We start from the raw sequence: 27,628 nt of genomic DNA on the forward strand, positions 1-27,628 counted from the left end.
AAAAAAAAAAAAAAAAGAAAAGAAAAGAAAAGAAAACGGAGCCTAAGGAGCAACCATTCAGGGAGTGAAGAACGTACCGCGCTGATCCCAAAGCTTCTTAGTTTATTCCCCAGCTCCTTCTCCAGGTTAGTCCTCAGCTCCTTGGGGGACGGGTTGGTGGTGTTTGACGGTTTCCTTAAGTATGTCTTTTTATTTAATTTCTGCTCATTTTCTCGACCTGAAATATGGTTTTATTAAAAAGCAGATTTAAAGAGAATTATACAAACCCATTCCAAGTGGAAAATGAAAACTCACAACTTTAAGGCAGAAAGACTTTAAGGTCTTGGATGTTTTATAACGCCTACGTATCTTAGCTTCTGTAACTGTTTTAAATCTGCATCAGAACTTCAGTGGCTTCAGACTTCTGACTGCTTACCTAAATTAGAGTTAACTGGGTTAAGAAGTAGATATAATATATATTTCTTTACTGTTTTATCAGTGGGAGTATTTCCCAAAATGTCTCTAAGCTTAGTTAGAATTTATCTTATGAAGAAGAAAGGGTCCAATTTCTTTAAAATTTCTTTAAGTTTTAAGGAGCTACCTTAGTAAATGCTAAGTGCACATCGAAGTTTGTATTTATTCTCCCCTTTCAGAGTCTTTATGAACCCTCAAACAGGTTAACAAAGCCTTAGAAAGAGAAACAACATATAATTTAAGACAAACAAAAGCTAAAGAAAGCAACAAACAAACCAGAGGCCAGGCAATCCTCTACTTCCCGTGCCCAGGCAATCCTCTACTTCCCGTACCCAGGCAATCTCTACTTCCTATGCCCAGGTAATCCTCTACTTCCCGTGCCCAGGCTTCCTGCCTCTCCTCTTTACGGTAGTTCAACGAAGCCCGGCGATGACAGCCCCAGCTCACTCTAGCCTACGTTACCGCCCATGGAAAACATGTCTAGTTCCAGAGAGCCTGGAACCTGAGCCTAAAGGCATGGCCCTTCACAATGAGGGCCAGTCTGTCCAAGGGAGCCTAAGACCAGACTAAAGAGAGCCAGTGTCTGTCAGGTGAGAACCTTAGGGACCGTCCAAAGCCAGATCTGAAAGAAGTCTGTCGAAGAAACTGTCATTCTGGGCTCTACCTCCAAGAAGGTTCATTCCCTTCAAAAGGACTGAGAAAACGCCTTCCTTCCGTCTGCAAGACGCGTTTCTTCCTTCAGGCTGGCTGCAAGAAACGCCCCATCTTGTGCTACTCATCTGCCTTAGCAGATGGACGTGGCCTGTGCAGGATCTTACACACGATGTCTCTCCAGACACCAGCTGACCTCAACACTACATCATATTCTGTTAAATTCATGGTTTTTTCTTTCTTTCTTCTTCTTTTTTTGAGACAAGGTCTCACCGTAGCCCAGGCTGGCCTCAAAGCCAGTGATGGAATGGTAAGATTACAAGTGTGAGCCAAAATGTCCACATATTAGTTAAGTTTCACTAAAAACAAAATTAGCCAAATTAGTTTGCATATTAAATAGCAAAAAAAATCCTACATGAAGACAGCTTTAATATTTTGTTATTCTTGATCGCTCAGCTGGAAATATAAAGTATATATGATGATGTTATTACAAGTCAGAGGTCGCCTTAAATCTTACACTCTCAACATTTGTGAGGCTGATGAACTGCCAATGCTTTAGAAAACTCTGCAAACACACACACACACACACACACACACACACACACACACACACACACGCACACACACAGTAGGACATTTTTCAAGGCTTACATATTGGAATACTTATTTTTTCACCTCTCTTCCTGAGCCAGGGCTACACAATGAGACCCTATCTAGGAAAAAAAAAAAAAAGAAAACAAGAAGAACCAAAACAAAACACACTCCCAAAAGAACCCTGAGTGTTTATGGCAGACACCTGTGGTCACCGCCCTTGGGAGGGAAGGGCAGGGATGAAGCAGACCTCAAGCACAGCTGGAATACATGAAATCCTGCCTCAAAAACAGATTTTTTTTTTTTAAAAAAAAGAAAAGATAATTGTGAAAATTTTCATAAACTTTAAAAAATATATAAGTAATTTTAAGGAATGCCAAAAGAAATATTCAAGCAAAATAGTTCCCCTCAGACCTCTGACAGCCCCCACGTTGCACGCTGTGGGTATCATTTGCTCTATTTCATACCCGGCGCTTACATCCTGGGTTCATTTTTGACGTTAAGATTATTTGGGGACGGAAGCTATGGCTCCCAGGTAGAGCCCTGGTCTAGCATGTGCAAGCCCTGAGTTCCAGCCCCAGCATTGGTACAGAACATTAACCTGGAAATGGAAACTTTCTCATTCATTTCAGGCTAACACTGTGAGAGGCCACTCTGGCACACACGTTGTCACGTCATCAGGTACAGGGTACACGAGCCCCTTTGTCATCCGGTCAGAGAGTATCTGTATCGAAGTAAAGGATTTCTGCTTTTAAGTTTCCTGACATAAGAAATCTCTCATTAACTTACCCGCATAAAAACTCAACAAAGCAGAAGATTAGGGGAACAAGATAACAAAATGCTGTACATCACACAGGTCAAAACCACACAATTCACATCTAAGTCGCCCTTGCTTTCGGTATGGCGCGCTGTACAGCGCAGACGTGCACTTCCTTACCTTTCTCCTCCTCTGAAGAAAGCTCTTCTATTGGTTCCAGTATGTGTGAAGAGAACACTTGCTCTGTCAATGAAGAACAAAAGGAGTTACACAAATACATTTGTTTGCTTCCAAATAATTTATACAGACATACATAGGTATATACAAACTACTATATACACATATCCACCGATATATTTTGCCTAAATAGCAAAGATCTATTGGGAAAATACTAAGGCAATAACTTCTGATTTTATTATTTTAGTTTATTTATTTATTCCTTTTTTTTTTTTTTTGATAGAGTCTTATATAGTTGAGGCTGGCCTTGAACTCTATAGTGAACCTTGAACCTTGATCCTGCTTCCACCTCCTACACAGCTGGGTTGTGAGCATGACCTACCATGCCTGGCTGAGGCAGCAACAACTGGCCACTTTCTCAGGAACTCTCCGATTTCTAGGTATTTTCTATTAACTTCAAATACTTTTAAATTATATTATTTCAAGGACTCAAGCCGCTCATGCATTAATCTCTTGCTGACACGTGAGATACAACTTAAAAAGTTCTTTCCCACGGGCCATCTGTTTAAAATACAACAGCAGAGATAAAGTCAAGTAGAAGCCAGACAGTCCAAGAGGGACGTATTAGAGCTTCATGGCTCACACCTATGCCTGGCCACCTGCTGAAACTCTTAACTGCTGGCTAGGAGAGGCTGGCAAAGAGGAAAGGAGTTAGTAAAACGCGAGGGTGAAGCAAGGGCAGGTAAGCAGCCACGTGGATACACAATCTTACAGATGTCCATGGCCCCAAACTCCAGCTCTGTCCCAGAGAGCCCCCAGGGCGAGGCTACAGGCTGGACACGAGCCTGGCCTTACAGGAGGGTGAAGTGGAGAGAGCTATCCCATCTCACCTAGAACATGAGTTGGAGACTGGGACATGCAATGTCCGGTTGACTTTTACCAGGGGCATGCTATCCATCTGCACAAGGAAATCTGCCAGGAGCTCTGTCAAACCAAGCCCCATCCTGGGAAGGGAGGAAAGCCATGCGGGGAAGGTGCTGGGGTAGGGGCCCGTGACGGCATTTGGGATTGAGGCACAGGCAAAGGTAACCATCAAGCTGGCTCACGGGGTACACGGCTTGCCCACCTGCAGCTCAGAGACCACTGAGCCCTTTTCCTCTGGACTCTCTACTTTCACCTGCCTCCCCCCATCGCCCTAAGCCTTCAAAGAATCTCTAACTGTGCTGTATATAAGTGCCAAGCCATCCACACTCAAGGCCACACTCCTGTCCCGCACTGTGGGAAGGTTTTAGATCCAAGTCTGACTCGAAAATAAAAGACTCTTGTGCACCATGAGAGGGGACTCCACAGTTCTTGAGCTCTCCTGGGTTTTCCTGCAGAGTCGGGGGCCTAACACCTCCCCACCACAGTAAGCAATAAAAGCGGAGAGTCCCTCTCAGACAAGACAAGCTACAAAGAAACCTCTGAGACCAGACCAGAAACCATCAGAGCTTTCCTGAAGTCTACAACAGTCACTTGGAAAAGACTAACATGATGAGTTCCCTGCAGGCTGTGGCGTGTGCTCCGGGTTCCAGGCATTTGCGAGCTGTCACCACCCATGCTGGGGTGGCCCTTGGTGGAGCAGGTGCCTGAATCATGTCTGCTTCTGTAAGTAACCCCAGCTTTTATGGAAGGTCTGTTAGGTCCACAGTTACCAATATCCCAAGCTGCTCTTTCCAGCTTTCATTCTTTGTACATACTCTGGCCAAGACACTGTTCTCCATAACCCAGCTCTCCAATCCTTCATGCCCAGCCTCAAGGACATCCAAAGGCTAAGCGCGTCCACAGAAACACCTGGACAAGTGGAGTCTTGTGCTTAATCCTCCTAGGATAATCGGAACCAACATCTCCCTCGAGTCCCTTGTGTGTGTGTTCTGTGCCCAGCCATAGTAATGGCACAATGATTAGTTGTGCCACTACTATAGTCAGTGTTTGCCTGCTACCTCTTCTGCCCGTTGTCTGCCCTACCTAGGATGCCATTCCAACACTTTCATCTTCGCCTCCATGACTCAAATTGCCAGAGATTGACAACCCATATCACCATAGTTTATCTGTTCCCTTGTAATAACACAATGGCAAGTATTTGGTTATTTTGTAGACTGAAAATTCTTCAAGGACAGACTTTGTTTCCATTTATTCCTGAGGCTGCTGCATCTGGCTTGGCCTTGCACATGCAGGCTATGTTAGCATTCTGTCTAAACCCTACCCCACAGTTACCAGGCAACAGCCAGGTAGGCCTGATCCACTATAAAAGGGGCTGCTTGCCCCCTCCTCCCTCTCTTATTCTTGCTTCCCCCTTGCCCTCTTGGGCTCTTCCCTTCCCTTTTCCCTTCCCCTCTCTCTCCATGTGCTCATGACCATGGCTGTCCTCTACTTCTCTACGCTCTCCCTCTCTCTGCCTTTCTCTGCCTCTACTACCCTCTTAACTCTTAAACATTGATTAACTGGCACTCTCATTCCTGCATGGTTTTGTGTGCATATGTGTATAAGTGTGTGTGCATGTGCGTGTTCATGTGCTCTGTGTATGTGCATCTGTGCATACGTCTATGTATGTTGTATGCGTATGTGCATGGGTATTCATGTGTGTACAATGTGTGCATGTGTGCTTGTGTGTATACATGTGTGCATATGTTCATATGTGCTATATGTGTGTGTGCATGTATATGTGTGCATGTGTGTGTTCTGTATGTGTGCATTGTGTGCATATGCTCATGTGTGTTGTATATGTGTATGTGCATGGGTTTTCATGTATGTATATGTTTAAGTATATGTGTTCATGTGTTCTGTGTGTATATGTGAATGTGTATGTCATGTGTGTGTATATGTGACTGTGTGCGCGTGCATGTGTGTGATATGTGTGCTCATGTGAGTGTGTACGTGTGTGTGCACATGTGTGTGCACGTGTGTGTGCATGTGTGTATGGGCATGTGTAAGCATAGGTGTGAGGACATGGCATGCATAGGAGGTCAGAGGACAGTTTGAGACTCAGTCCGCGTCTCCCACCTTATTTTCATTTAGTCACTTCTTTACTGCTTCAGGCCGTGGGCTGCTGGTCAGGGCAATTCCATGGGCTCTCCCATCTCCCAGTTCACCTCAGTAGCATGGAATTACAGATGTGGGTTCTGGGGACCCAAACTCCAGTCCCCACACTTGCATGGCAAGTGCTTTATCTACAGAGCCACTTCAGCTACTTCCTTGCACATGTCTATTCGCTTAAAGGGTTCAAGCCCAAAGTGGAGGACAGTAATTATTAGATTCCAAACCACTGGTAGATGAGGCAGGAATAAATGGTCCTCTTGAGGTTCCTTTGTAATGTATGGCAGCCATAGGAAAACACAAAGAGCAGAGGAGAAAAACCTGTAAGGAGTCCAATTCAATAGGAAGAGCCATAGCCGCAGACAGCCATCAGTCTGCCAGTGTGTGAACGTAATACTCCACCATCCTGGCTGGGGACCAGTTTCTGGCAGCGTTTTCATCCCTGGGGCCTAGTCCAGTTTGTTGCCTTTGGTTTTTATCTTTTTTTCTACATTTTCCTGACCAATCATTGAGACTGTTTATTTTTAAAAGGTGACTAGCTACCACGCTGAAAGTTATAAAAACAAACTCGCATGCCCTGTGGCATGTGCTGGTTGGCTGGTCTAGTATCGAGCCATCTTGTTCTTCCTCTGGTCCTACCACTTTCTTCAAGGATCATAAATAAATAAAGTACTGGGGTTAAAACTGCTGTCGGTAAGTCCAGCAACACACACAACCCGCGTGCTTTATGGCTTTGATGTTTTTTTCCAGGTTTTTTTTTTTTGTCACGTTGTTGGTGAAGACAGCAGTTTTAATAACTGCTTTGTAGTTGCTAGTGTTTCCTGTTTTATATAATCGCATGCCCGCTGGCAATCTGGGTTAATGAATTATCTAACTCTGGGTGAAAACTGCACATGGAACATTAAGACTACTGTTGAAACCTACCATGTACCATGGTCAGGCTGGATGTACCATCCAGCTTCTGTGTGGCCGAGGCAGTCACTGAAACAGAACAGAAGAGAAAGCTCACTGGCCCGATCACTACAGCTTAAGCCTCTGACTGCGAGCATGACTGTACACTCTCCAAAAAGATACAGACGGCCCACAGGAAGCACACACCTCACACGGCACACACTGTCCTGCTAGCCTAATGAATTCTTATTAAGTTTTTCTAAAGTATTATTTGGAGGTGCCAGGGATAAAACCCAGGGCCTTGTGCATGCTAGTTAAGTGCTCTCCCACTGAGCTACAACCTCGAGTCTTTAAAAATAACTTTTCTGAGCAATAATCACTTGTGTGTGTATGTATGTGTGCACATGTGTGTGCCTGTGTGTGTGTGCATGTGCCTGTGTGTGTATATGTGTGTGCCTTGTATGTATGTGTTTGCCTGTGTGTGTGTGTGCTTGTAGCTTTTGGTATATTCACAGGATTGTGACAGCACAATTGCTCACTACCCTTGGAGCACTTCTGTCGGTCTCCTGAGTGGCAGTGTGTGTTAGCTTCTTCTCTACCCATCTCTTCAACCCCTGGCGACAATGATTGTCCCCTGTGTGCCTGTGACTTGACTTCTGAACATTTCACACATACAAAACTACACACTGTTCTGGCTTCTTTCAGTTCGCATGATTTCGCTGTGTGATACATCAGCATTGGCGTTACCTGACGGTCAAGTCACACCCCAGTGTTTAACTAGACCTCAGTTGTCTGTTACATGATGGCCATTTAGGTTGTTTTCATCTAGGAAGAAAGCTTTGATGACTTCCAAAAGATCCTTCTTCCAGAGTTTCACAGTTCCTAAGAGCCCTTGAAGTGCCTGATCGCACGGCTGTCCTGACCCCCCGCCCCCAACCCCCTTAAACAACTACCTAGTGGTTTATGATTTCTTCTACTAGTTCACCTTTAATCCCAATTCTACCTTAAAAGTATTGGTCCTAACCTTGTTACCTCTATTGAGTTACACTTTTTTCTTTAGAATAAATACTCACAATATTGTTCCACTCCTATCTGTCCATAAATGATTAGAAGCTTAGAAAATAGGACTTCTGGGTTCATTTGCAACTCATGCGATCTACATTGAAGTTTTGCAAGCTACAAAGGTGGGCGCCGGCTGATGCTTCATAAATAGTTACTGAAACACAGCCGAGTTCACTGTTTCATTGTCTACAGCTAGCTTTGTGATGTTATACCAGAGCTGGGTAGCTTTAGACAAGCATCTTGACATGTAAATAAGCAGCGACTGACTATCCCAATATCTACCCGTTTTACAGGAAAACCCACTGAAAGGCTCTAGATGGTACTTCAGCTTTTGTTTGGTTTGGTTTTGCTTTGTTTATTGGATATTTTCTTTATTTGCATTTCCCTTGCCAGGTCACCCCTCCAGAAACCCCCTATCCCATCCCTCCTCCCCTGCCTCTATGAGGGTGCTCCCCCAACCACCCACTCCTGCCTTCCCAGTCTGGCATTCCCCTACACTGAGGCATTGAACCCCTCAGGCCCAAGGGCCTCTCCTCCCACTGATGTCCAACAAGGCTATCTATCCTCTGCCACATACGTGGCTGGAGTCACGGGTCCCTTCCTGTGTATTCTTTGGTTGGAGGTCCAGTCCCCAGGAGCTCCGGGGTGGGGGGTCTGGCCTGTTGACACTGTTGCTCCCTCCCCTCATGGGGCAGCAAACCCTCTCAGCTCCTTCAGTCCCTTCTCCAATTCCTCCATTGGGGACCCTGTATTCAGTCCAATGGCTGATTGCAAGCATCCGCCTCTGTACTGTCAGGATCTAAAGCCAAAGGACGTGACTGTGTTAAAACTGATCATCTGCTACTGTGCTGCTGCAGGCTATAGAACGCCTCCCTTATGCCGGAAGACAGTCACAAGTCCGAAGTGGCGAGGGTCTGCTCTGATCACACCAGGATCTTGCTAGCCTCCACTCTTCACTCCCTGACCGCAGCAGGTAGTGGGGAAGGACATTTGCCCCAGGTGACTGGCCACGGCCGCATCACAGAGAAGCCCACATCCATCAGCCTTGCGCTGGGCGTTGGAGATTGTCCATCTCGCCGGGAATGGATCAGATTGATGCATTGATCAATTCTGTGCTGACCTTTCCTTTGTTATTTGGATTTTTATCTTAAATTTTAGGGTACCTGTGTTCCTCTCCTGAAGACACTCTCCGTGTCACCCCTAGAATCTTGGATTTTTAGATCTGTCTCCATGCTGAAGGAGAGATTAGGAATGAGTAAGCCACCCCTACCTAAGGGTCCCCTACATATGGAGTATGGACCCACCTAGCTCCCAATTCTCCTCATTCCAAGGATGTCAATACTTTTTCTCACTATATGTGCCCATCAGTGAAATTTTCACATACTTCTTTAAGTAAATTTACACACATACAACCATACAAGCACTATCGACATTTTCAAACAAAATTCTTTACTACATCAAGATCTTAATAACTGAGTTCTCATATCCCGGATCTGGCTGCCTGCCTCGGGCTATCTGGACACTCCATTTGGAGAAAGATCACTCCAAACACACTTTGCTGTTATTTCTTCTTTTCTGTGTGGTTGGTGGTATTTCCTTTGATCATTGTTCAACTCAGTCTTTTAGCATTCCATCCTTCCATGTAGTGTGCATTTTCTTAACTTCCTAAGATCAAGCCAGCTCCCCTCCTCCCATGACCTTCCAATCTAATCTCCCTGGCATCAGGAGGCAACAGCGGCTTCGTAAGAGAAGCCCCCCTCACCAACACCGCCCCCCCAAGACTAACTGGTGAAAGCTGTTAGCCAAACCCCTAAAGATGCCCAGTAATGAACGCGCCACAGTCACTGCGCAGCCCTCTCCTGATGCCTGGCTCACAGGAGTAGGGTCAGCTCTGTGCCCAGCCTCAGTCCTGAGCCCACTAGTACCCCACACCCCATGCACGCAGCACCCGGAACTGCTGTTCACAAACAGGACCTGCTCTGACTTCCTCCACCCAGAGTCCTTTTCTTCTTCTCTCTTTCCTGAACAGAGATTAAAAGATTTAAATTACTTCACTATCATTGGGGGGGGGGGAAGGGGAGTGTGAAAAGGTCACATCTTTGTGTGTATGCACACATCTATGTGTGTGAGTGTGTGTGTGTGTGTGTGTGTCTGCCTGTGGAATATGGGAATCACCAACAAGTGGCTTCCTCAATTGGGCACCAACTCAATTATTTACCATGTATGTATGTATGTATTTGTGGGTTCTAGGATCTGAGCTCTAATCTCTGTAACTGCTCTGAACCTCTGAGCTATCTTTCCAGCTTTTTTTTTTTGTTTGTTTGTTTGTTTGTTTCTGAGACAGGGTCTCTCTATGTAGTCCTGGCTATCCTGGGACTAACTTCATAGACCAGGCTGGCCTCAAACTTAGAGATCCACCTGCCTCTGCCCCTTGAGTCCTGGGATTAAAGACATGGGCCACCGTGCCTGGCTATCCAGTGTATCTTTTAAGACGGGGTCTCTGACTGAACTTGCACATTTGACTAGACTGGCTAGCTAACAATCTCCAGAGACTCCTGTCTAGGGATTCCAGGCATGTGCTACATGGTGCCCAGCTTGTTCCTGGGTGATGGGGATCAAACGCAGGTCCTCATGAGTGCCTAGTAAGGATTTTACTGCCATCTCTCAAGATTTGATCTTGCTTGTTTACCACTGCATCTGGACAAATCCAGGTCCTGGACCAACTGGGCAGGAGGATCTGCTAAACTCCTCAGCATCAGTCTCAGTCACGTCCGTGTGCTGTGGCCACCAGTGTCTCAGTCATGTCCATGTGCTGTGGCCACCAGCGTCTCAGTCATGTCCGTGTGCTGTGGCCACCAGCTACGATCTTCCAAGGCTGCTTTGGGAAGTCCCACAATGTGAACTTTGGTGATGCCAAAGTTTTCACCCCTTCCTTTATAAGTTAAACTACCATGTGACAGGTACAACTACCCAAATCCCAGACCCTCAGACAAAGCCGACACTTACTGGGTGTGATCGGTGCAGCCGATTTAGGTTCCAGTGTTTGTCGGGTTAAAGGAGTCCCTGGATGACAGAATGGAAGTTAAAAAACGAAAACTGCAGGATCGCACGACTGAGCAGCAGTTACGGTCAATCCTGTGGAGCCCTGGCTGTCCTAGAGCTCCCTCTAGAGAGCAGGCTGGCCTTGAACTCACAGAGATCACACATCGCCTGCCTCTGCCTCCTGAGTGCTGGGATTAAAGGGGTTCACCACCACGCCCAGCCTGACTCAAATTCTTTCACAGTTCAATTTTTTTTTCCTGGAACAACTTCTAGTCAATTATTTATATCTAAATGAGCATTAACTTATATTCCTTATCACTTCAGCTCTTGTTATCCTAAGAGAAGTTAAAGGAAGTCATGAACTCACCCCCTCCCATGTTTTTTTGTTTGTTTGTTTTTTTTTTTCTTGGCAAACATTTTTCTCATAAAGAGATGGAAGAAAATTCAGCTGTGCATTCCATTACCAAACCCTTGCCAGTATCTCCCATACAAGCGAGGATTCTTAGGTGTTCCAAGGCACGCAGGGGCCAAGCAGAGGATCTCTGGAAGAAGCGTAGGCACAAGCCTGATTTAGTTCCACTCTCCCTTCTGATCTAGACAGTGCCTGACAGGAGATGCTGCTATAGCCCGTATGTCACGAGTGCTGCCATGACGCTTAGAGTCAAGCTGTGACCCTAAAGCACCACGCAGAGGGGATGTAGCCGGTCTTTATAGTATTTCAGGATTAAGTGTTTAGTGTCAGTCCTGATAGGTGTGTAACCAGTGTACTTCATGAGTTACTCCGTTTAATCCTTGTGACAAGGCTTTAGCACAGTTACTATTATATTTCCTCCATTAGAGATGAAGAAACTGAATACAGACTCGCAAAAAGGCATGAAGTGCCAGGACAGGGGCTGAGCTCAAACTCTTTCCAAGTCCTCTGTTTCTAACTCTGTCTTATGTATATAAGTCAAGAGATAAAGGGCAGGACCGGGAAGATGGCTCAGTGGTTAGGAGCATCGACTACACTTGCAGGGGAACTGGGTTTATTTAGTTCCCAGACTCACATAGCAGCTCAAAACCATCTGTCACTTCAGTTCTAGGGGGATGTGTCGCCCTCTTCTGGCCTCCGTAGGTACTGTGCACACATGGTGCACATACATACATGCAGGTTAAACAATCATACAGCAATTTAAAATCTTTTTAAAGAGTCAAATGACTACTAACCAGAACATAATTGCACATAATTAATGACTGAATAATATATATATATATATATATATATATATATATATATATATATATATATTTTAAATAAGAGTTTAGATTTTAAGTCTTCAACTTTCTGGGTCATGGCAAAAAAAAAAAATCATCTCTCTAAAAATCTTCTAACATCAAAAGAACAGCTATCCCAGATTAAAATATCGAGTAGCCTGCTACCTCAGTAGACATAAATCATCAAGCCCAGAAGGTCAGTACCCGAAGCGGTCAGGCAAACCATTTTGGCTTGGGCATGGCCATCGCGGCCACTCACCTTTCAGCTCGCTGGTGCTGCTGTATGGTTTACTGGCAAATTCTCTAATCTGCAAAACAAGACAGTCTGCTGGTAGTTCACATTCTAAGCTAGGGAGGGACAGACTGAGCGCAGCCGGGTATGACCGCGGGTAAGTGCCCTTCTCGCTAACCCCCCCAGCATATGCTTCCTAGCAGAGGCAAGCGTTGCAGAAGCGTCACACGTATGCCCCAGGCTGCTTCTCCAGCTGATCACGGGTCACCTTCATCTACCTTCAGATTTGTATCTGAAGTATGTCTGTGTCTAAAGTAGCCGTGGGGACAATTTATTTTAACACGTCTACTCTTGCGAGCAGTCACGAGGACACACGGACACGTCTACTCTTGCGAGCAGTCACGAGGACACACGGACACGTCTACTCTTGCGAGCAGTCATGAGGACACATGGACACGCCTACTCTTGCGAGCAGTCACGAGGACACACGGACACGCCTACTCTTGCGAGCAGTCACGAGGACACACGGAGGAACGGTCCACTTCTGTCATACTCAGCTTCAGATGCTGTGACCTAAACCTCTGTGCTCTTAAAGCAATCAGGCCCCCTCTCCCCTCTCCCCCCTCCCCCACCCCCGCCAACCGTACCTGCTGCTTCTGACTAATAATCAGCTCGTTCTGCTCCTGCAGTTTCTGGCCTAACTCTTCTACCCGCCTCTTGTAGAAGACATTATCTGCACTTAAATCTTTCATCATCGAGCTTCGAAGCTTCTCTATGTGTGACAGGAGCTGCAAAGCAACCGGGAAGCACGTTAGTCTGCAAGCTGTACACATGATTTCTTCTTCTTCAGATTTTATCTGCTCGTCTGAACTTTTTTGCCAGTTCTATATGGTCTCTGTTCACCAAGTGACTCAGAAAATCTTCCATCAGTCCATGTCAAGGCCCTGGTTGTACTAGACGTCCCCTCTTCCAGGGAGTTTATGATATGAGACAGATAAAGGTGATGAGGCAGGCAGTTGGGTCAACGGGAGCACATTTCATAAAATAATAGATACAGCTGCTCAGTGATTAAGGATAAAGGTGTCTCTCCCAGAGCCCTGGTGCCACCTCCACGGTGAGCTTTTCATGCAGTCCAGTCCCCTGCCCTCACTCACATGTACATGTAACACATAGTTCTGGCAACCGTGGGCCGGAGAGTTCAATGAATTCAGTTTACATTCCCAGCAATCACCGTAATCCCTGGTCTGTACAGGGAGGAGCTTCAGGAAGAGGGAGAGGGAGGAATGGATGGGGGGAGGGGGGAATGGATGGGGGAGGGGGGAATGGATGGGGGAGGGGGAAAGCATCTTCAGAGACTATGAAGATTAGTCTCTACTTCTCCCTTATGTGCACAGCCTGGGTGTATATGTGTGTGGGTGCACAGTCGTGTAAGTACACACTTGTGTGTGCCAAGTCCACGTGGGGGACAAGGTTGATACTGGGAATGTTCCAACATCACTCCTCACTTTATGCAGGCAGAGCTCCTCCGTCCAACCCTGAACGGCCTTCCGAGGCTGAAATCAAGGCGAGCTGCCAGGCCCACTAAGCCTTTGCGTAGGTCCCAGGCATCTGACCCCTGTCCTCTTGTTTGTGTGGCAAGGTCTTTTAAATGCTGAGCCAACTCCTCAGCCTGTGTGACGGTTAATCTTGTCAACTTAATGAGATTTCGAATCACCATGGACACGAACTTCTAAATGAAGTCCATTCAGGTGGGAAGACCCACCTTGAACATGGGTGGCCCCATCCTGTGGAATAGGTCCGGGGCTGACTAAGAACGGGGAGGAGACCTGAGTACTGACGGCCATCTCCTTTTCTCTTGACTGTGAGGTGTGATGTAATGAGCTGCAGGGAGCTCTTGCTTCCCCGACTTCCCCGCCATGGTAGGCTGTACCCTCAGACTGTGAGCTGGTGCAGACCTGTCCCCGAGCTGCATGTGCCATGCATTTCCTCACAACGGCACACTAAGTCACACGGAAACCTAGTGCCAAGGGAAGTTATACCAAGCCCAGTTGTGTTTTGTTTTGTTTTTCTTTGCTACTCTGTTTTGGCAACCACTAAAAATGCCTTAACAGGGCATTCCCTAAATTTACAGGAAAAACTTTGCTTCAGAGCTTGGTAATGCGTCTTCAGGACAGTGTGCATCTAATAGCTGATGTGGAGAGAGAGAGTGGGCTGGTGAAAGCAGGTTCCATCTGTCTGGCACGAGGGTGTGAGTGTCCATATGGGCACTTCCTTATGTGCTTGTTGGTTCAAGTAAAAGATTTCATTTTAACTAGTTGCATACATGTATGCCAAGGTGGGTATCTTAGTAGGCCAGAGATGTCTAGAGCTGGGTACAGGCGGTTTTAAGTTGCCTGGACCAGGTCACCAAACTGAGGAGTTTTGCCAACCCCAAGAAGCAAAGGAACCTAGGAAAACAAATCAAGAGGTGACATCATTGTGACAGCAGAGTCAAGAACAGGTGACAAAGGTACAGACAAGAATATGCGGGGAGGGGGATTCAGAGAGCTTAAACAAGACAGATACTAGCTCACGAAGCATGAAGTCCTTGTGCCAGTGAGTGTGTGTATGTGAGAGAGACAGACAGATCGAGATCCTTGTGCGTGCGTGTGTGTGTGTGAGAGAGAGAGAGATGGAGATCCTTGCACCTATGTGTGTGAGACAGACAGACAGAGAGAGAGACAGAGAGACAGAGAGAGACAGAGAGACAGAGACAGAGAGAGAGACAGACAGAGACAGAGAGACAGAGACAGAGAGAGAGACAGAGATTTCGACCTATCATTTCAAGCTCTCTGCTGTCCTCTATGGCCTCCCTCATAACACCAGCCTGCTCTGTCACTGTGTGACCATAATGTGCCTCCAGGGCTCTCGGGCTGGGTCAGAAGGTCACATCATGGTTTATATGTGACTCCCTTTGAACTCCTACCAATGTTATTTTAAAAAGAAAAAAGCGGGGGGGGGGGGGCTGCCAAGAACCTAGGTAAAGCAATAACAAGCTGGCACAGGCAACTTCCCTTAAACAGAGAAACACAGTGTGTGCACTGTGGGACAAGCAGGCACCAATCATGTGGAATAATTAATAGGTCTCAGGCAGAGATGACTGCATTTGGTTGGATTCACCTCTTGTTAGGGTACGAGTGAGACAGAGAAGCAAACAGCTTCTAAACAGCTGAACGGGCAGACAACGGAGCAGCATAACCTGCAGGGCGCAGGTATGCACGCACACGCACACACGCGCACACACACACACATACTGTGCACACACACACACACACTGCGCACACACACACGCACGCACACACTGCAAACACACGCGTGCGTGCACACACACACTGTGCACACACACACGCATGCACACACACGCACGCACACACTGTGCACACACACACACGCACACATACACACTGCACACACACGCACACACGCACACACTGTGCACACATGCACGCGCACACACTGTGCACACACACACTGCGCACACACACGCACACACGCACGCATGCACACACACACTGTGCACACGCGCACACACACACACTGTGCGCGCACACACACACACACACACACACACACACACACACACACACACACACACGCCTCGGGCTTGGGCGGGACCTTCACGGTGTGCTTCTAGCTGGCTTCAGCAAAAGGGGCATTGCAGGCATAGTTAAAACCCACAGCAGCTAACAGATAGAAGTTATCCTGACTGGGCTTGTCTTGCTTAGTTAACCCTTTAAAAGATGTGCTTAAAAGGACGGCTTCCAGAACCCCTCCCCACCCACCCGCCCACCCCCAAAAAGACCAGAATGAGGCTAGAAAGATCAGCAGGTAAAGTACACTCAAGAGTGAGGACCATGAGTTCAGATACACAGCACCAAATGACAGCTAAGCCGGCGGCTGCACTCGGGAGCTGGTGACAGTGGGTCTCTTGGCCAAGCCAGCTGCCCAGACTAACTGGCCCAATCACCAAGTTGCAGGTCAGGCAAGATATCCTGCCTCAGTAAATAAACTGAATAGTGATTGGGGGAGAGATACTCATTATCAACTTGTGCCAACACATACAGTGCACATATGACTACATACCCGTACACATGTGAGCATGCATACATGTTCACACATCACACACACACACATGTATATTGTCTTTGAAAATACGGAATATTTTGGAAATTATCAGGAAGCTATTACAGCTGGGAAAGGCAGGTTCAGGAAGAGAGAGGGTTCAGATGAGGGAATCCGCCACATTATTTTATCTACATTGTGGACAGTGGATGAAAAAAGAGATTGATACTAGGCCTGCAGCTGTTAGGAGGATGATAAAGGCTTAGGTAAGGAAGGACGGGGTAATGGAAACATATGGCCTAGGGACGAGAGATAGATGACATTAAAGACAGCTGATAGGGTTAAGGGGGAGACATGGGATAGGTATACCATGAACTGTGACAAACCCAAGCATTTTATTCTAGCCTGTTTCAGAGATAACCCCAAGGTGCTGTCAGGCTACCTGATCTGGAAATCAGAAAGCTGAGTCTTAGCAACAAACACGAGCATTATCCACGTGCGGCTGCCCCCCAACTTGAGCAAGCTCTGCTCATGACTGTGCACCAGTCTCTCCTTTCCCAACCTCAATGTCCCGACTTCCACTGCTTGTGCGCCACAATGGAGAGTCCATCCCTTAGGACGGGAGCTGTTCCCTGTTGAGCCCTGGAAAGTGTAGGGCCTAGTACTTGCTCAGTAAAGAACGGGATCACTCATCAGTGATGGCATTCTCATGCTCACAGATTAGTGCACCTGCATACTGATGTGTTTCTGTCTTTCCTTTGTTTTGTTTTCATTTAGTTTTAATGCTGTTTGCAATCTGCTCCTCCCTCCCTCTGTATCCGTTGTTGTTAAGAAAGAAAACTGGAAAATTCTTGCTCATCTAACAGTTACTTTTCCCTAGCTCTTGTGTGCCCACACACACTCTATGTTATATGATATAAAACCTTCAGCAATATGATATTGTGCTTAGTGCTGTAGGAAATAAGTTCTTAGCACTAACTCTGTGAAAGGAAAGGTATTTTATGGAACACAAAGGGTATTCAAAAGATAATACTGTTGCAAAAATAAACAAGATTTCCCATCTTGATACATTCTCCCCCAGTGGAAACATTAACAATCAATTTTCTGACTTATACAGTTGCCAGTGGATGCCCTGTACCTGTGTGCCTAGGGGCAGCACCAGGGCAGCACCGACTGGGATCAACGAGTTTATTTTTGTAAACATATTCTGAAAAGGAGACGTGAATTTGGGGAGGAGAGGACACACTGGTAAGGTCCAAGTCCAGAACAAGGTGGAGAAGAGCTGGGAATGGGTAAGATCAACACTTACTGTATATGTGTGTAAAACTCTTAAAGGACAAATAAAATAGTTTAAAATCTTTTAACATTTATAGTATAAAAAGAAAACTGAAGAGAAACTTACAAAGGAACAGCAGCGGTTAATTTTGGCAGCAAAACTATAAATACTTCTAATAATTTTGTTACATTTCTCTCCAGAAATGTTAAGTAGGAAAATACCACTTTTATTATCAAGTAAACTAGAAACTCTTTCAAAGATGACCAATTTGTGCATGTGTGCTTGTGTGTGTGATCATGTGTGTGCACATGTATATGCATCTGTGTGCATGTGTCTGTGCCTGTGTATGTATCTGCATGTACGTGTGTTTGCATGTGAGTGTGTGTGCATGTGCACGTGTTTGTGTGTGCATGCGTGTGTGTGCACATATGTATATGTCTGTGTGCATGTGTGTGTGTTTGTGTGTTGTGAATCTGTGCATATATGTATGCATGTGTTGTGTGTGTCTGTGTATGTGTCTGCGCTTGTGTATGTTTGCATGTGAGTGCGTATGTATGGGTGTGCACGCCCACATATATTTGTCTGTGTGTGCATGCGTGCATGCACATATGTGTGTTTGTATGTGAGTCTGTGTGTGTTGTGTGTACATGTGTGTGTGTTGTGTGTGTCTGTATGTGCACATGTGTGTGTATGTGCATGTGTCTGTGTGTACATTGTGTGCATATGTATGTGTGTTGTATGTCTGTGTGCATGTGTGTGCATAGGCGTGAGCATGTGTTGTGAGTATCTGTGTGTGTGCATGCGTGCACTCGAGCGTCCCTGGGTTCCACTGTCCCCACAGGGAGAAAGCGGCAGGGTGGGTGGCTGACTCAATCTTACCTGCCCCTTCTCCTTGCTGTGCTCTTCGTTGAGAACTTGAAATCGATCTGTCCACTTGCTTGCCTGAAGGAGAGCAAAACAAATGACATGCCTATGACACAGAAACCCATTCCACACTGGAGCCTGTTCTTCGTCGGGTGCCTATGAAACCCGACAAGCTAGTAAAATCCCTGCTGGCACTTTTAGAGTGTATGTGGCTGTAATGCTCACATCCATGTCTCTGATTGTACTGTGGGGTTGGGATCTGTAGATGTTTGTACAACACAGCTAGTATTTTAGGTTACAAAGTAGGGTCAGGGGAGTCTGTCACATTCTGGGTATGGAGGCGTCCTAATTCATGCTACTATTGCTGGGCTCAAACACATGACCAAGGAAAGCTGGTGAGGGAAGGGACACGAGCACAGCAAGTCAAGACAGGAACTCAAACGGGAGGATGCAGAGGCCATGGAGGGTACTGCTTACTGCCTTGTTCCAGTGGCCTGCTCAGACACCGGCCCAGGGATGGCCACACTCACAATGGCGTAAGCCCTCCTGTATTAATCACTGATTAAGAAAATGGTCTACAGGGTCTGTCAGCATCTGGACCTTGTTTTCTCAAGTGAGGCTCCCTCCTCTCCAGCGTCACTCTTGTGTCAAGTTAACTGGAAACTATTCAGCACTGGGGAGAAGAGCCATGCACAGGATTTAAGTGAATGTGTGTGGCTGTGTTCCAGTAAGACATCATTTGAAAAAGGCAGGTGCTAGTGTGAGATGCCAAGGGATCAAAGAACTAGGGTTGTTGGGTTCAAAACAGGTGACTGGGTGCATGGGAGACACTGTGGTCTGTGGAAGGTAAATGAAGGCTCCTAATCGCTCATGGCAGTCACGTGGCTAAGCAACCACTGGCAGCTTGGAAGAGGATTAAAAAGACACCCTGCACTGTACAGGTCAGGGGTGCACATGACCACGGGAGAATTCCTGCTGAAGATGAGTAAGTCGGCTCTGCTCAGGTGACCCGACCATACGGTCTAGTCGAGAAGAGATTTGGGGAGACCTTGCGGAATTTTGCTCCAGTCGTACCAGGGAATGAGTAAGAGAAGGATTCTGAGTACAGAGAGGTTGCTGCCGGCAGAGAAAGCCGCAGGACCACGGTAGGGAACAAGGAGCCGTGTTCTAGGCTGAAGGGACCTCATCACTGTACAGGACAGTCGGGTGGGAAACAAGGCCTTGCTACTCGTGAAGTCTGAAAAACGTGTTAGTGGAGGGGGGACTGTGTCTCTGAGAGACTCAAGGCAGGCAGGACAATGACACGTGCAGCCAACGGGTGCATTTAAGGGAGGCAGGCAAGCTGTAGCATTAAAAGAAGGGGCAGCAATCCTATTTCAAAAGGCCCTTACCTTAAAAACTTCACGGGGTTACTCTTATTAAAAACTGTACACGTAGGCATCTGTGTGTAGGTGTGTGCACGTAGGCATCTGTGTGTGTGTGTGTGTGTGTGGAAGGCCAAGGGCTGCCTCTGCACACATGAGGAGTGCAGAAGACAACCTGTAGGAGTTGGTTCATTCCATCCACCAGTTGGGTTCCAGGGGTTGAACCTACGTCATCACGCTTGGTGGCAAAACCTTTTACCCTGTGAGCCATCTCACTGACTCAAAGGCTCTTATGACATGGTTGAATTTGTAGGTTATAATACCCACAGTGACAACCTCCATCCCTCACAAACACGGTGGGATGACTGGATTCGAGGCCTCACAAGGCTATACCTCCAACCTATATATTGGTCCTTTTGATTTTTAATTTCTCTCCCTTTACCACTGCGATAAAATAACTTTTATAGAGTGATTATGAAGTCTGACTTCCAAATGAAAACAAAATATATAAAAGATACCGGTTTGTCAGTGCAGTGCTATATGCAAACCGAATGGAAGCTTAATGCTTCAATACGCATTTTTTAAGTGAGAGCTACAACTGGGGTCAGGAAAACATTGAATAATAATATGAACTGACTAATTCAGAGTGACAATTTTGTTGGTGAAAACTGAAACAGTGTGAACTACTATCCCATCCTCATATCTATTAGTTAACACCTATTATAAATTAGGCATCTGTTTTGAGACAGAAAAGAAAAGAAAAGAAAAAAGAAAAGAAAAGAAAAGAAAAGGAAAGGAAAGAAAAGAAAAGAAAAGAAAAGAAAAGGAACAAAAACATTTGCTGGGAATGAACTCATTAAGAGAAAAACCAAGGCAATGGAGACCTGGCTCCGTGGTTAAGAGTTCTTACTGGCCTTGCATAGGACTTGGGTTCAAACATCCACACCATGGCTCAAAAGCACCTGTAATTCTAGTTCCATGGGATCCAGTGCCCTCCTTCTGGCCTGTATGGGCCCTGCGTATATGCCGTGCACATGAGCTCATGGAGACACACACACATAATTAGATACGTATTACATGTTGTGGCCGTGGTCACCATGTGTGCTGTACCTGGCTGTCAAGGAGCTGCAGCATGTTCTGAAAGTCCTGGGGACACGGAAGATGGTCTTCTCTCAGCTCAGTAACGTCTCTCAAGGTGCCTATGTTGGACTTGATCTGGATGTTAGACTTCTGTATTTCTAACAACTGCTATGGATGAAAAGAATCACCAATAGAAACATCAGGCATTGACTACAACAGTGAAGAAGCAGGGGGCACAAAGCTGCGTTCAGCTCTCCCTGTCCCTCCGGACACCCCTTGCCTGTCTCCTCCCCTTTGCTCTTTTTCTACTGGCCTCTGATCTTTGATAGCTCCACCAGAATGTGGGGGGAAAACGAGGAGACTGATGTTCTTTAAAAGTCTGTTACTGGGAGCTAGGGCATGCCCATGTCCATGGGGGCGTCAGAGGACAGCCGTAGTCTGGTCTCACTTTTTGCCTTCCTGTGCAGTTCAGGGACCGAGAGGGGACTGAGGCTGGCTTGCACACGCCTGCTTTACTCACTGACCATGACCATCTCTCTGCCCCCCTCACCCATGCCCCAAGTCAACCTCTGGCCTCTGACCATGGGTCTTTATATTTTTGACAGAAACATCTGTGAGAGGAACTGAGTATATCTGTCTCTTTCTGTTTATTTATTTATTAAGGCAGATCTTGCTGCATTGGCCAAACTAGACTTGACCTCTGGCTGACCCCGCCTCAGCCTCCCAGTGCTGGATTGCAGGGGTGGATCACCACGCCTGTGACACTTCTGAGAAGTTAAGATATTGCAATAGAAGGCAAACACTGCCCAGAGGCCAGTAAATCCATTAGGGATATAAATGTTTTAATTTCCCTAAAGTTAACTATGGGGAAAAAAATCTCAGGTGACAACAGGTAATAAAGTTAACATCAAGACCATTATACTACTACTTCGTTGTATGTTGGCTGCAACCGCTGAAAGTGTGAAGAGGGGCTTCTCCATACAGAAGTTTCTTCCTACCAATACTACAGCTCCCAGGTGGCAAGGTCAAAGTGAAAGCCTTAGACCACAGAGACCATGTGTGACCTTGGTACGATTTGATGAAGACACAGTATCTCCAAGAGCCACTCCACATAAACGCTGACTAATCACAATACCCTGACACTAGTCAGATAAACCCCAACAATGGGACTTCCCATACAAACAACCCGCACTTCCGATCTTTAGCTTCCACAACAACAAGGCTGACAAACTATCGCCGACCACAGAAAAGCCTAAGGAGTCAGAATGACCCACTCTAACATGGAGTCTTGGACGAGGTCCTGAGCAGGAAAGGAAAATAAGAGGATTCTGGTGTTGTCTTAAGTTTTGCTTCTGAAACTCGTCCGCCCCTAGAGGGAGCCCAAGGATCGACCTCAGTTCCCGTCTACTTTTCTCCTCAGGAGTTGTCTGATGAAAAGGAACTGGATCAGCAGCTGCACAGAGGATGTGGAGTCCTCTATCCCACGTGTCCGTGGACCACAGCTGTTCCCACAGGGCGCAGGGCCCACCTGCCCGTTCCTGCTTACTTTAGAGACCGGATCCTCCTCAACGGACACGTGTGGACCGAGGAGAGGGCTAGCAAGTATTCTTCCTCTCTCCTCTCCTCCTGCCTTGGTGATCAGCCTTTCCATCCACTACTTGGAACATTCTAGAATTCGTTCAAGGGTTTGTGGTTTAAGGCTATTTAAACCTAACCAGGTAAGGAAGTTTCTTCTGGAGTGGAACAGACACACCCACAGGGGCTCTGTTCTAGAGTCTAGGGACTCTACCTGCTCTCTCTTAGCTGCTCCACCTCCTCAGGGCCTCGTGCGCCCTGGGATGTGTGGGGAAGAGTGGCGGTGTGTACTTGGCATGTAAAAGACCTGACCCCTGGCTATGATGCCATGCTAACACCCATCTTAAAGCAAGCAATCCTGTGAAAACCTCTAGGTTACATACTTACATATTCTAATGCTGAATTCTTAGACGTTAACTCTTTAAATTCCCTCATAAACATCTCTTTGACCTTCTCCATCTCCTCGAGTAACTTCTCCTTCTCCTCCTCTTTCCATCTGTCAAACAGCTTCAGAAAGTCTTCTTCTTTTGTTTTCTGCATTTCATAGTCCTGAAATCGTTTTAGCATTATGTCACTAGGGGCTCTGGATATAACACATATACAAATTTTTAAAACAATCATAGCTTCACCCCAAATCTGTTAGTATTTTTTTCTTTGAATTAGACTTTCCAAAGCCACTGGCCTATACACAATGATTCTTCCATATCAAAGCACAGATGGGGAACAGGCAGATGGCTCAGTGGGTAACGGACACATGCACACCCACATACATGTACTCAATAAATAAATGCAAGTAAACAAAAACAAACAAACCACATATGGAGTCTGGAGCTCCAGCTTGGTGGTTAACAGTGCTTGCTGCGTAAGCATAAGGATCTGAGTTCAAATCTCTGACACCAATGTATACACCCAGAATGGCCCCTTATAACCACAGCTTATAACCCTGTGCTGTGAGAGTCACAGACGGGAGGAGCACTGCTGAGACCTGAGGGTGTCTGGCCTTGTCCAGGTTCAGTGAGAGATATTGTCTCAAAGGAGTAAGGACTCTGGCCCATACAAGTATGCATACAAGCAACACGAATTATGCTCAATACACACATATGTCATAGATGACACACGCACACATACACACGCACACACTCTCTCTCACATATACACACTGACACACACACATTGACACATAAACTGACACAGACACATTGTCACACACACACTAATGTTGGAGCCTGCCAGACCTCCACAGCCACTGTTCCACACCACCTGGGCGATTTCTGCCAGGCTGACACCTTGTTTATGCTTGCCACTGTCCTGCTGAGCAATAGCACCAGGGCAGGTGCTACTCCCTGCTGAGAGGCGCCTAGATCCTACAGAGACAGCATCTCCTGGAGACCCACCTACCTGTTTGTTCCTGAACTACAGCCTCAAGATTGGGGTTGGGGGAAGGGTTTTTTCCCATGGCATATAAACCCGGGACATTATTAAACTTTGGGCCTTGATCAGGAAATCTTGTCAAGGCCTGGTTATTTCTCTTTTCACCATCTTTTCCCTTACAGCCCAGTCCTGCCTTTCAGGATGAACCCAGTTCAAGTGTGACTGCAGACAAAAACTCACTCTCAGGCAGAAACACACACACTAACACACACTGACACACACACACACACACACACACACACACACTGATACACAATCTGACACATACACTGGCACATACACATACACATACACACACTGATACACAATCTGACATACACACTAACACACTGATATACACACACACACACACACACACACACACACCATGAAGCCGGCTGGCATCCTTCTTTCCCTGTACTTGTCATCGCACCATCTCCAGGACCGAGCCCCGTGTCCTACCTTAGAGAACCGGACGGCATGAGAGTGCTGTGCAGACTCCAGCTGAGACCTGGTGAGCTGCAGCTGTTCCTTCAACATGTCGATCTCCTTCTGGAGTCTGTCCGTCTGGGCCTTTGTATTATACTCTGTTGCGAGAGAAGATCTAGTTAGAGTACGATTTCTTATGAACTCACCTGAAAACTTACGGGGCACAGTTCTACGGATAAGACAAAGTAAAATGCTCTCTCTCCCCTGGGACTGCCACGAGCCCAGTCCTGTTCTTTACTGCTTATCTGGAGCCCTTCCTGTGACCAGACACTCCATTAGTTTTAGTGGCTTCTTTCCGCCACTCGCTGTACTAAGGTTGATTATTCAACAGGGTCACCGTGAGAGCCTTGTTCAGGGAGCGAGCCCAGTGGTTCTGACCCACGGGTGCTCGGGACTTTTTCAGAGATGTCCATCTCACTCAAAGCAGAGAAGCAAGGGCTTCACCTACAAGCAGCACAGTACCGAAACCATATAGTCACCATGGTTTGCGCTCCCACCCAAGATCCCTGAAGTCCCCTATCAGCGATCATGGAGAGGGGCTGGGGATTTGAGTCGCAAGCTGGGGCAGTCGTCTGTCAACTAGGGCGCAAGCGAAGAACTGAAAGGAGGTGGTGAAAGGAAGGATACTTATGTACATGTACTTACACGAGGATGTACACATGACTGAATGGTATACATGTGCTGTGAGTGTAGACATGAAAGGTATGGGAACCAAAGCAGAAAGTCAGAATCTCAAAGATGACCTGAAGAAACAATACTCGTTTCAGAGTCTGAAGTGCTCTCTGACACGAGTATGAGGTAGGATAAGATACTGAAACAGAGAGATAGAGATCAGTTTCACTCCGAAGAACGGCGGGCCACTTACAAACAGCTCAACATTTCCATGTTTCCAATACACCGCCTACTCATATCGGTGGTCCACGGTTTACAATGAAACTTTCTGCTGTCTGTTTTGCTTCTACTACAAAGCATTGTGGGCAGGAATATAAATAGACTGGCCCCAATTGAAGAAAATCAGTACAACTGTTGAAAACACTTCTGTAGGTTCTGGTGTCACAAGGCTGGCCTGCTCAGGGAGGAGGAGATGCTACAGTCTTTGAGAAGACTGGAGCGGAGGGAAGACTGACTCCTTGGGTAAACCGCAGAGCATTCTCCCATTTCTGGGTCTTTATTTCTACCTTCTGTTTTTTTCCATCAGCACCCAAACATGCTAGCTCTCACATAAGACAAATCTCTCTTGTCTCTGCATTTCAGTTGAGGTGATGTGTTAGGTCTCCGGCTTTCCTTCCCAGCACACGTGGCTAACACAGATAGCCATGTTTGTTAAGAGCATTTCCTCACTGGCTCTCAACTCATTCAAACTGACTTGTTGTCTTATCAGTTCCTTGAAGTTGTGATGTCAAGGCCAACTGCTGTGCAGCAACCGGACGTTCCCCATCTGCATCCCAGCCTTTGCCTCTCGAACATCTGATACACTTGACCACTTCCACCTTTTCAGAACCCTTTTCCCCTTGCTGTTCAAGACAACGCCTATCTAGGTCACCCTCGTTACCACTCGCTTCCTGCCCTTCTTAAGAAATAAAGTTATGTAAGGGGGGCTAGTATTGACCTCGGGTCTTCTGATCTCTAACTAGATGACTTCAGCCAGCCCAGTCCTCCAATGACTTCCAGATCCTTCTATCTATCCATCTATCCTGGGCCTCCATTTTCAAACACCAGCCACGTGACTCGCCGCAGATGTCAATGCGTAAGTGTGTCCAATGAAAATGCTCCTGTCTCCTCTCACTTTTAAGCTCCTCCCTACTCCCTACCCCTCTATCACAGAAAATACTCATCTAAACAGGAGGAGGTCCTCGTAGGTCTCTCACTTTGATCCCAAGTCATAGCTCTGTAGGCTTTGTCTCAACACATGTTCTTTTTATCCCCCTCTGCCCCAGAACCACCTGGCCCAGGACGCTCTCTTATCTCACTTGGACTTCTATGTACTGCCTTGTTCTGCCAGCCTCTGCTACTGCCCTTGCAGACGACATCTTTATCTCCACCTCCTTCTATCATCAACAGCCAGAATGTTCTCTCTAGGGTACTAATTACATCACCATTCTCCTCTACAACAAACGTCATCCCCTGGCTGGCCACCGTACTGATGTAACGTCCACCGGCCAGGGCCTTCATGGGCCCTTGAGATCCGTCCCCCAAGCCTCCAGCCTTCCACACACCTCTGCCTTACTCACCCCACTCCTCCAGTCTCCTTGCTGTTCCTTAAACACACATCCCAGCCTCTCCTCCTGCCCCTCAGTACTGAAGTCTATGTACTCTGGTCCTTCATTCTCCTCGGACTGTGGCTTCTTCATAGGATCTCACGCTGGTTAGACATGGCCTCCTCAGAGAGCTTCAGAGGCCACCTGAGAGGATTCTCCCTTTGTCCTGCCTTTGCATGTGGCACTTGGAAAACACCATACTGGGTTTAAGTGTCTCCTTAGCCCTCTGTTAGGATACAAGACTCAACGCTGGGCTTTTCCAGTCTACTCCCAGCTGTGGGGTAGGTGGGGCACCTAAGGGGCTCAGTATCTACTCTCAGCCTATGAGACTTTCTTTTAAGAGGACTGAGGGATGCCCTGGGCCACGTCTTGTTGAGAAAGGGGAAGGGAACGGAAGGAAAACAACTCTGAGCACAGAGTTCATGCTTACCGAGGTGAGAGTCTTCAGTGTGGCGGCGCTGGATGTGGCTTTGTAGGAACGCTTGGTTCATAAAGGCCTTGTCGCAGAAATGGCACTGGAAAGAAAGCAACAAACTCAAATGTCTGCCATGAGTTTCCCCACCTGCTCGCAGCTAAAACTGGGGATCTGAAGCATGGCTTATGGTGGCTTTCCTCCTAAAAGATACAGGATGTTGGCTATGATAGTAATTCAAAGGGCAAATGTAAGGTTATGTAATGTAAGGAATGCCCTTCCCAAATTGAAATAAGTCAATCTTTTGACAGCTGAAGCAACCCTTCTGGCAATTTCTGGAAGCTCTAGTGATGTTGTTTGTACATGGGGTTTATGTCTTCTCATCACCAATTTGTTCAAGGCAAGAGGAGAACCCTCACCAGAAACCAGCCCTGCATAGGATTAAACCTTGACATAGGATTTCCAGCTTCCAAATATTTGCGAAAATAAATTCCTGTTACTTAAGTCAACTAATTGATGGCATTTGTTATGGCAGACTTACTAGCTTATACAGGTGTGTGTGTGTGTGTGTGTGTGTGTGTGTGTGTGCGTGCGTGTGTGTGTGCGTGTGTGTG

At 46.6% G+C, this 27,628-nt stretch overlaps 1 protein-coding gene across 6 annotated transcripts in view; it reads right to left on the reverse strand.

Moving 5' to 3' along the window:
* Positions 1–27,628, reverse strand: part of Dzip1 (DAZ interacting zinc finger protein 1) — a 50,698-nt gene that overhangs the window by 14,219 nt on the left and 8,851 nt on the right. For 3 of the 6 annotated variants that reach the window (XM_029541692.1, XM_029541691.1, XM_029541689.1), the window contains exons 6-16: positions 27,033–27,117; positions 24,318–24,442; positions 22,833–22,994; positions 20,901–21,038; positions 18,442–18,504; positions 12,833–12,973; positions 12,213–12,261; positions 10,664–10,720; positions 6,629–6,685; positions 2,633–2,695; positions 78–217 (exon numbers count right to left, since the gene is read on the reverse strand). In XM_029541692.1, coding sequence (XP_029397552.1) covers positions 78–217; positions 2,633–2,695; positions 6,629–6,685; positions 10,664–10,720; positions 12,213–12,261; positions 12,833–12,973; positions 18,442–18,504; positions 20,901–21,038; positions 22,833–22,994; positions 24,318–24,442; positions 27,033–27,117 — 1,080 coding nt within the window. Of the gene's footprint in view, positions 1–77; positions 218–2,632; positions 2,696–6,628; positions 6,686–10,663; positions 10,721–12,212; positions 12,262–12,832; positions 12,974–18,441; positions 18,505–20,900; positions 21,039–22,832; positions 22,995–24,317; positions 24,443–24,989; positions 25,088–27,032; positions 27,118–27,628 lie in introns of all 6 variants that reach the window. The other 3 variants (XM_029541694.1, XM_029541690.1, XM_029541693.1) reach the window with 3 other exon arrangements.

The sequence above is a fragment of the Mus pahari genome, chromosome 8 (genome assembly GCF_900095145.1).
Source record: "Mus pahari chromosome 8, PAHARI_EIJ_v1.1, whole genome shotgun sequence".
Taxonomy (NCBI): domain Eukaryota; kingdom Metazoa; phylum Chordata; class Mammalia; order Rodentia; family Muridae; genus Mus; species Mus pahari.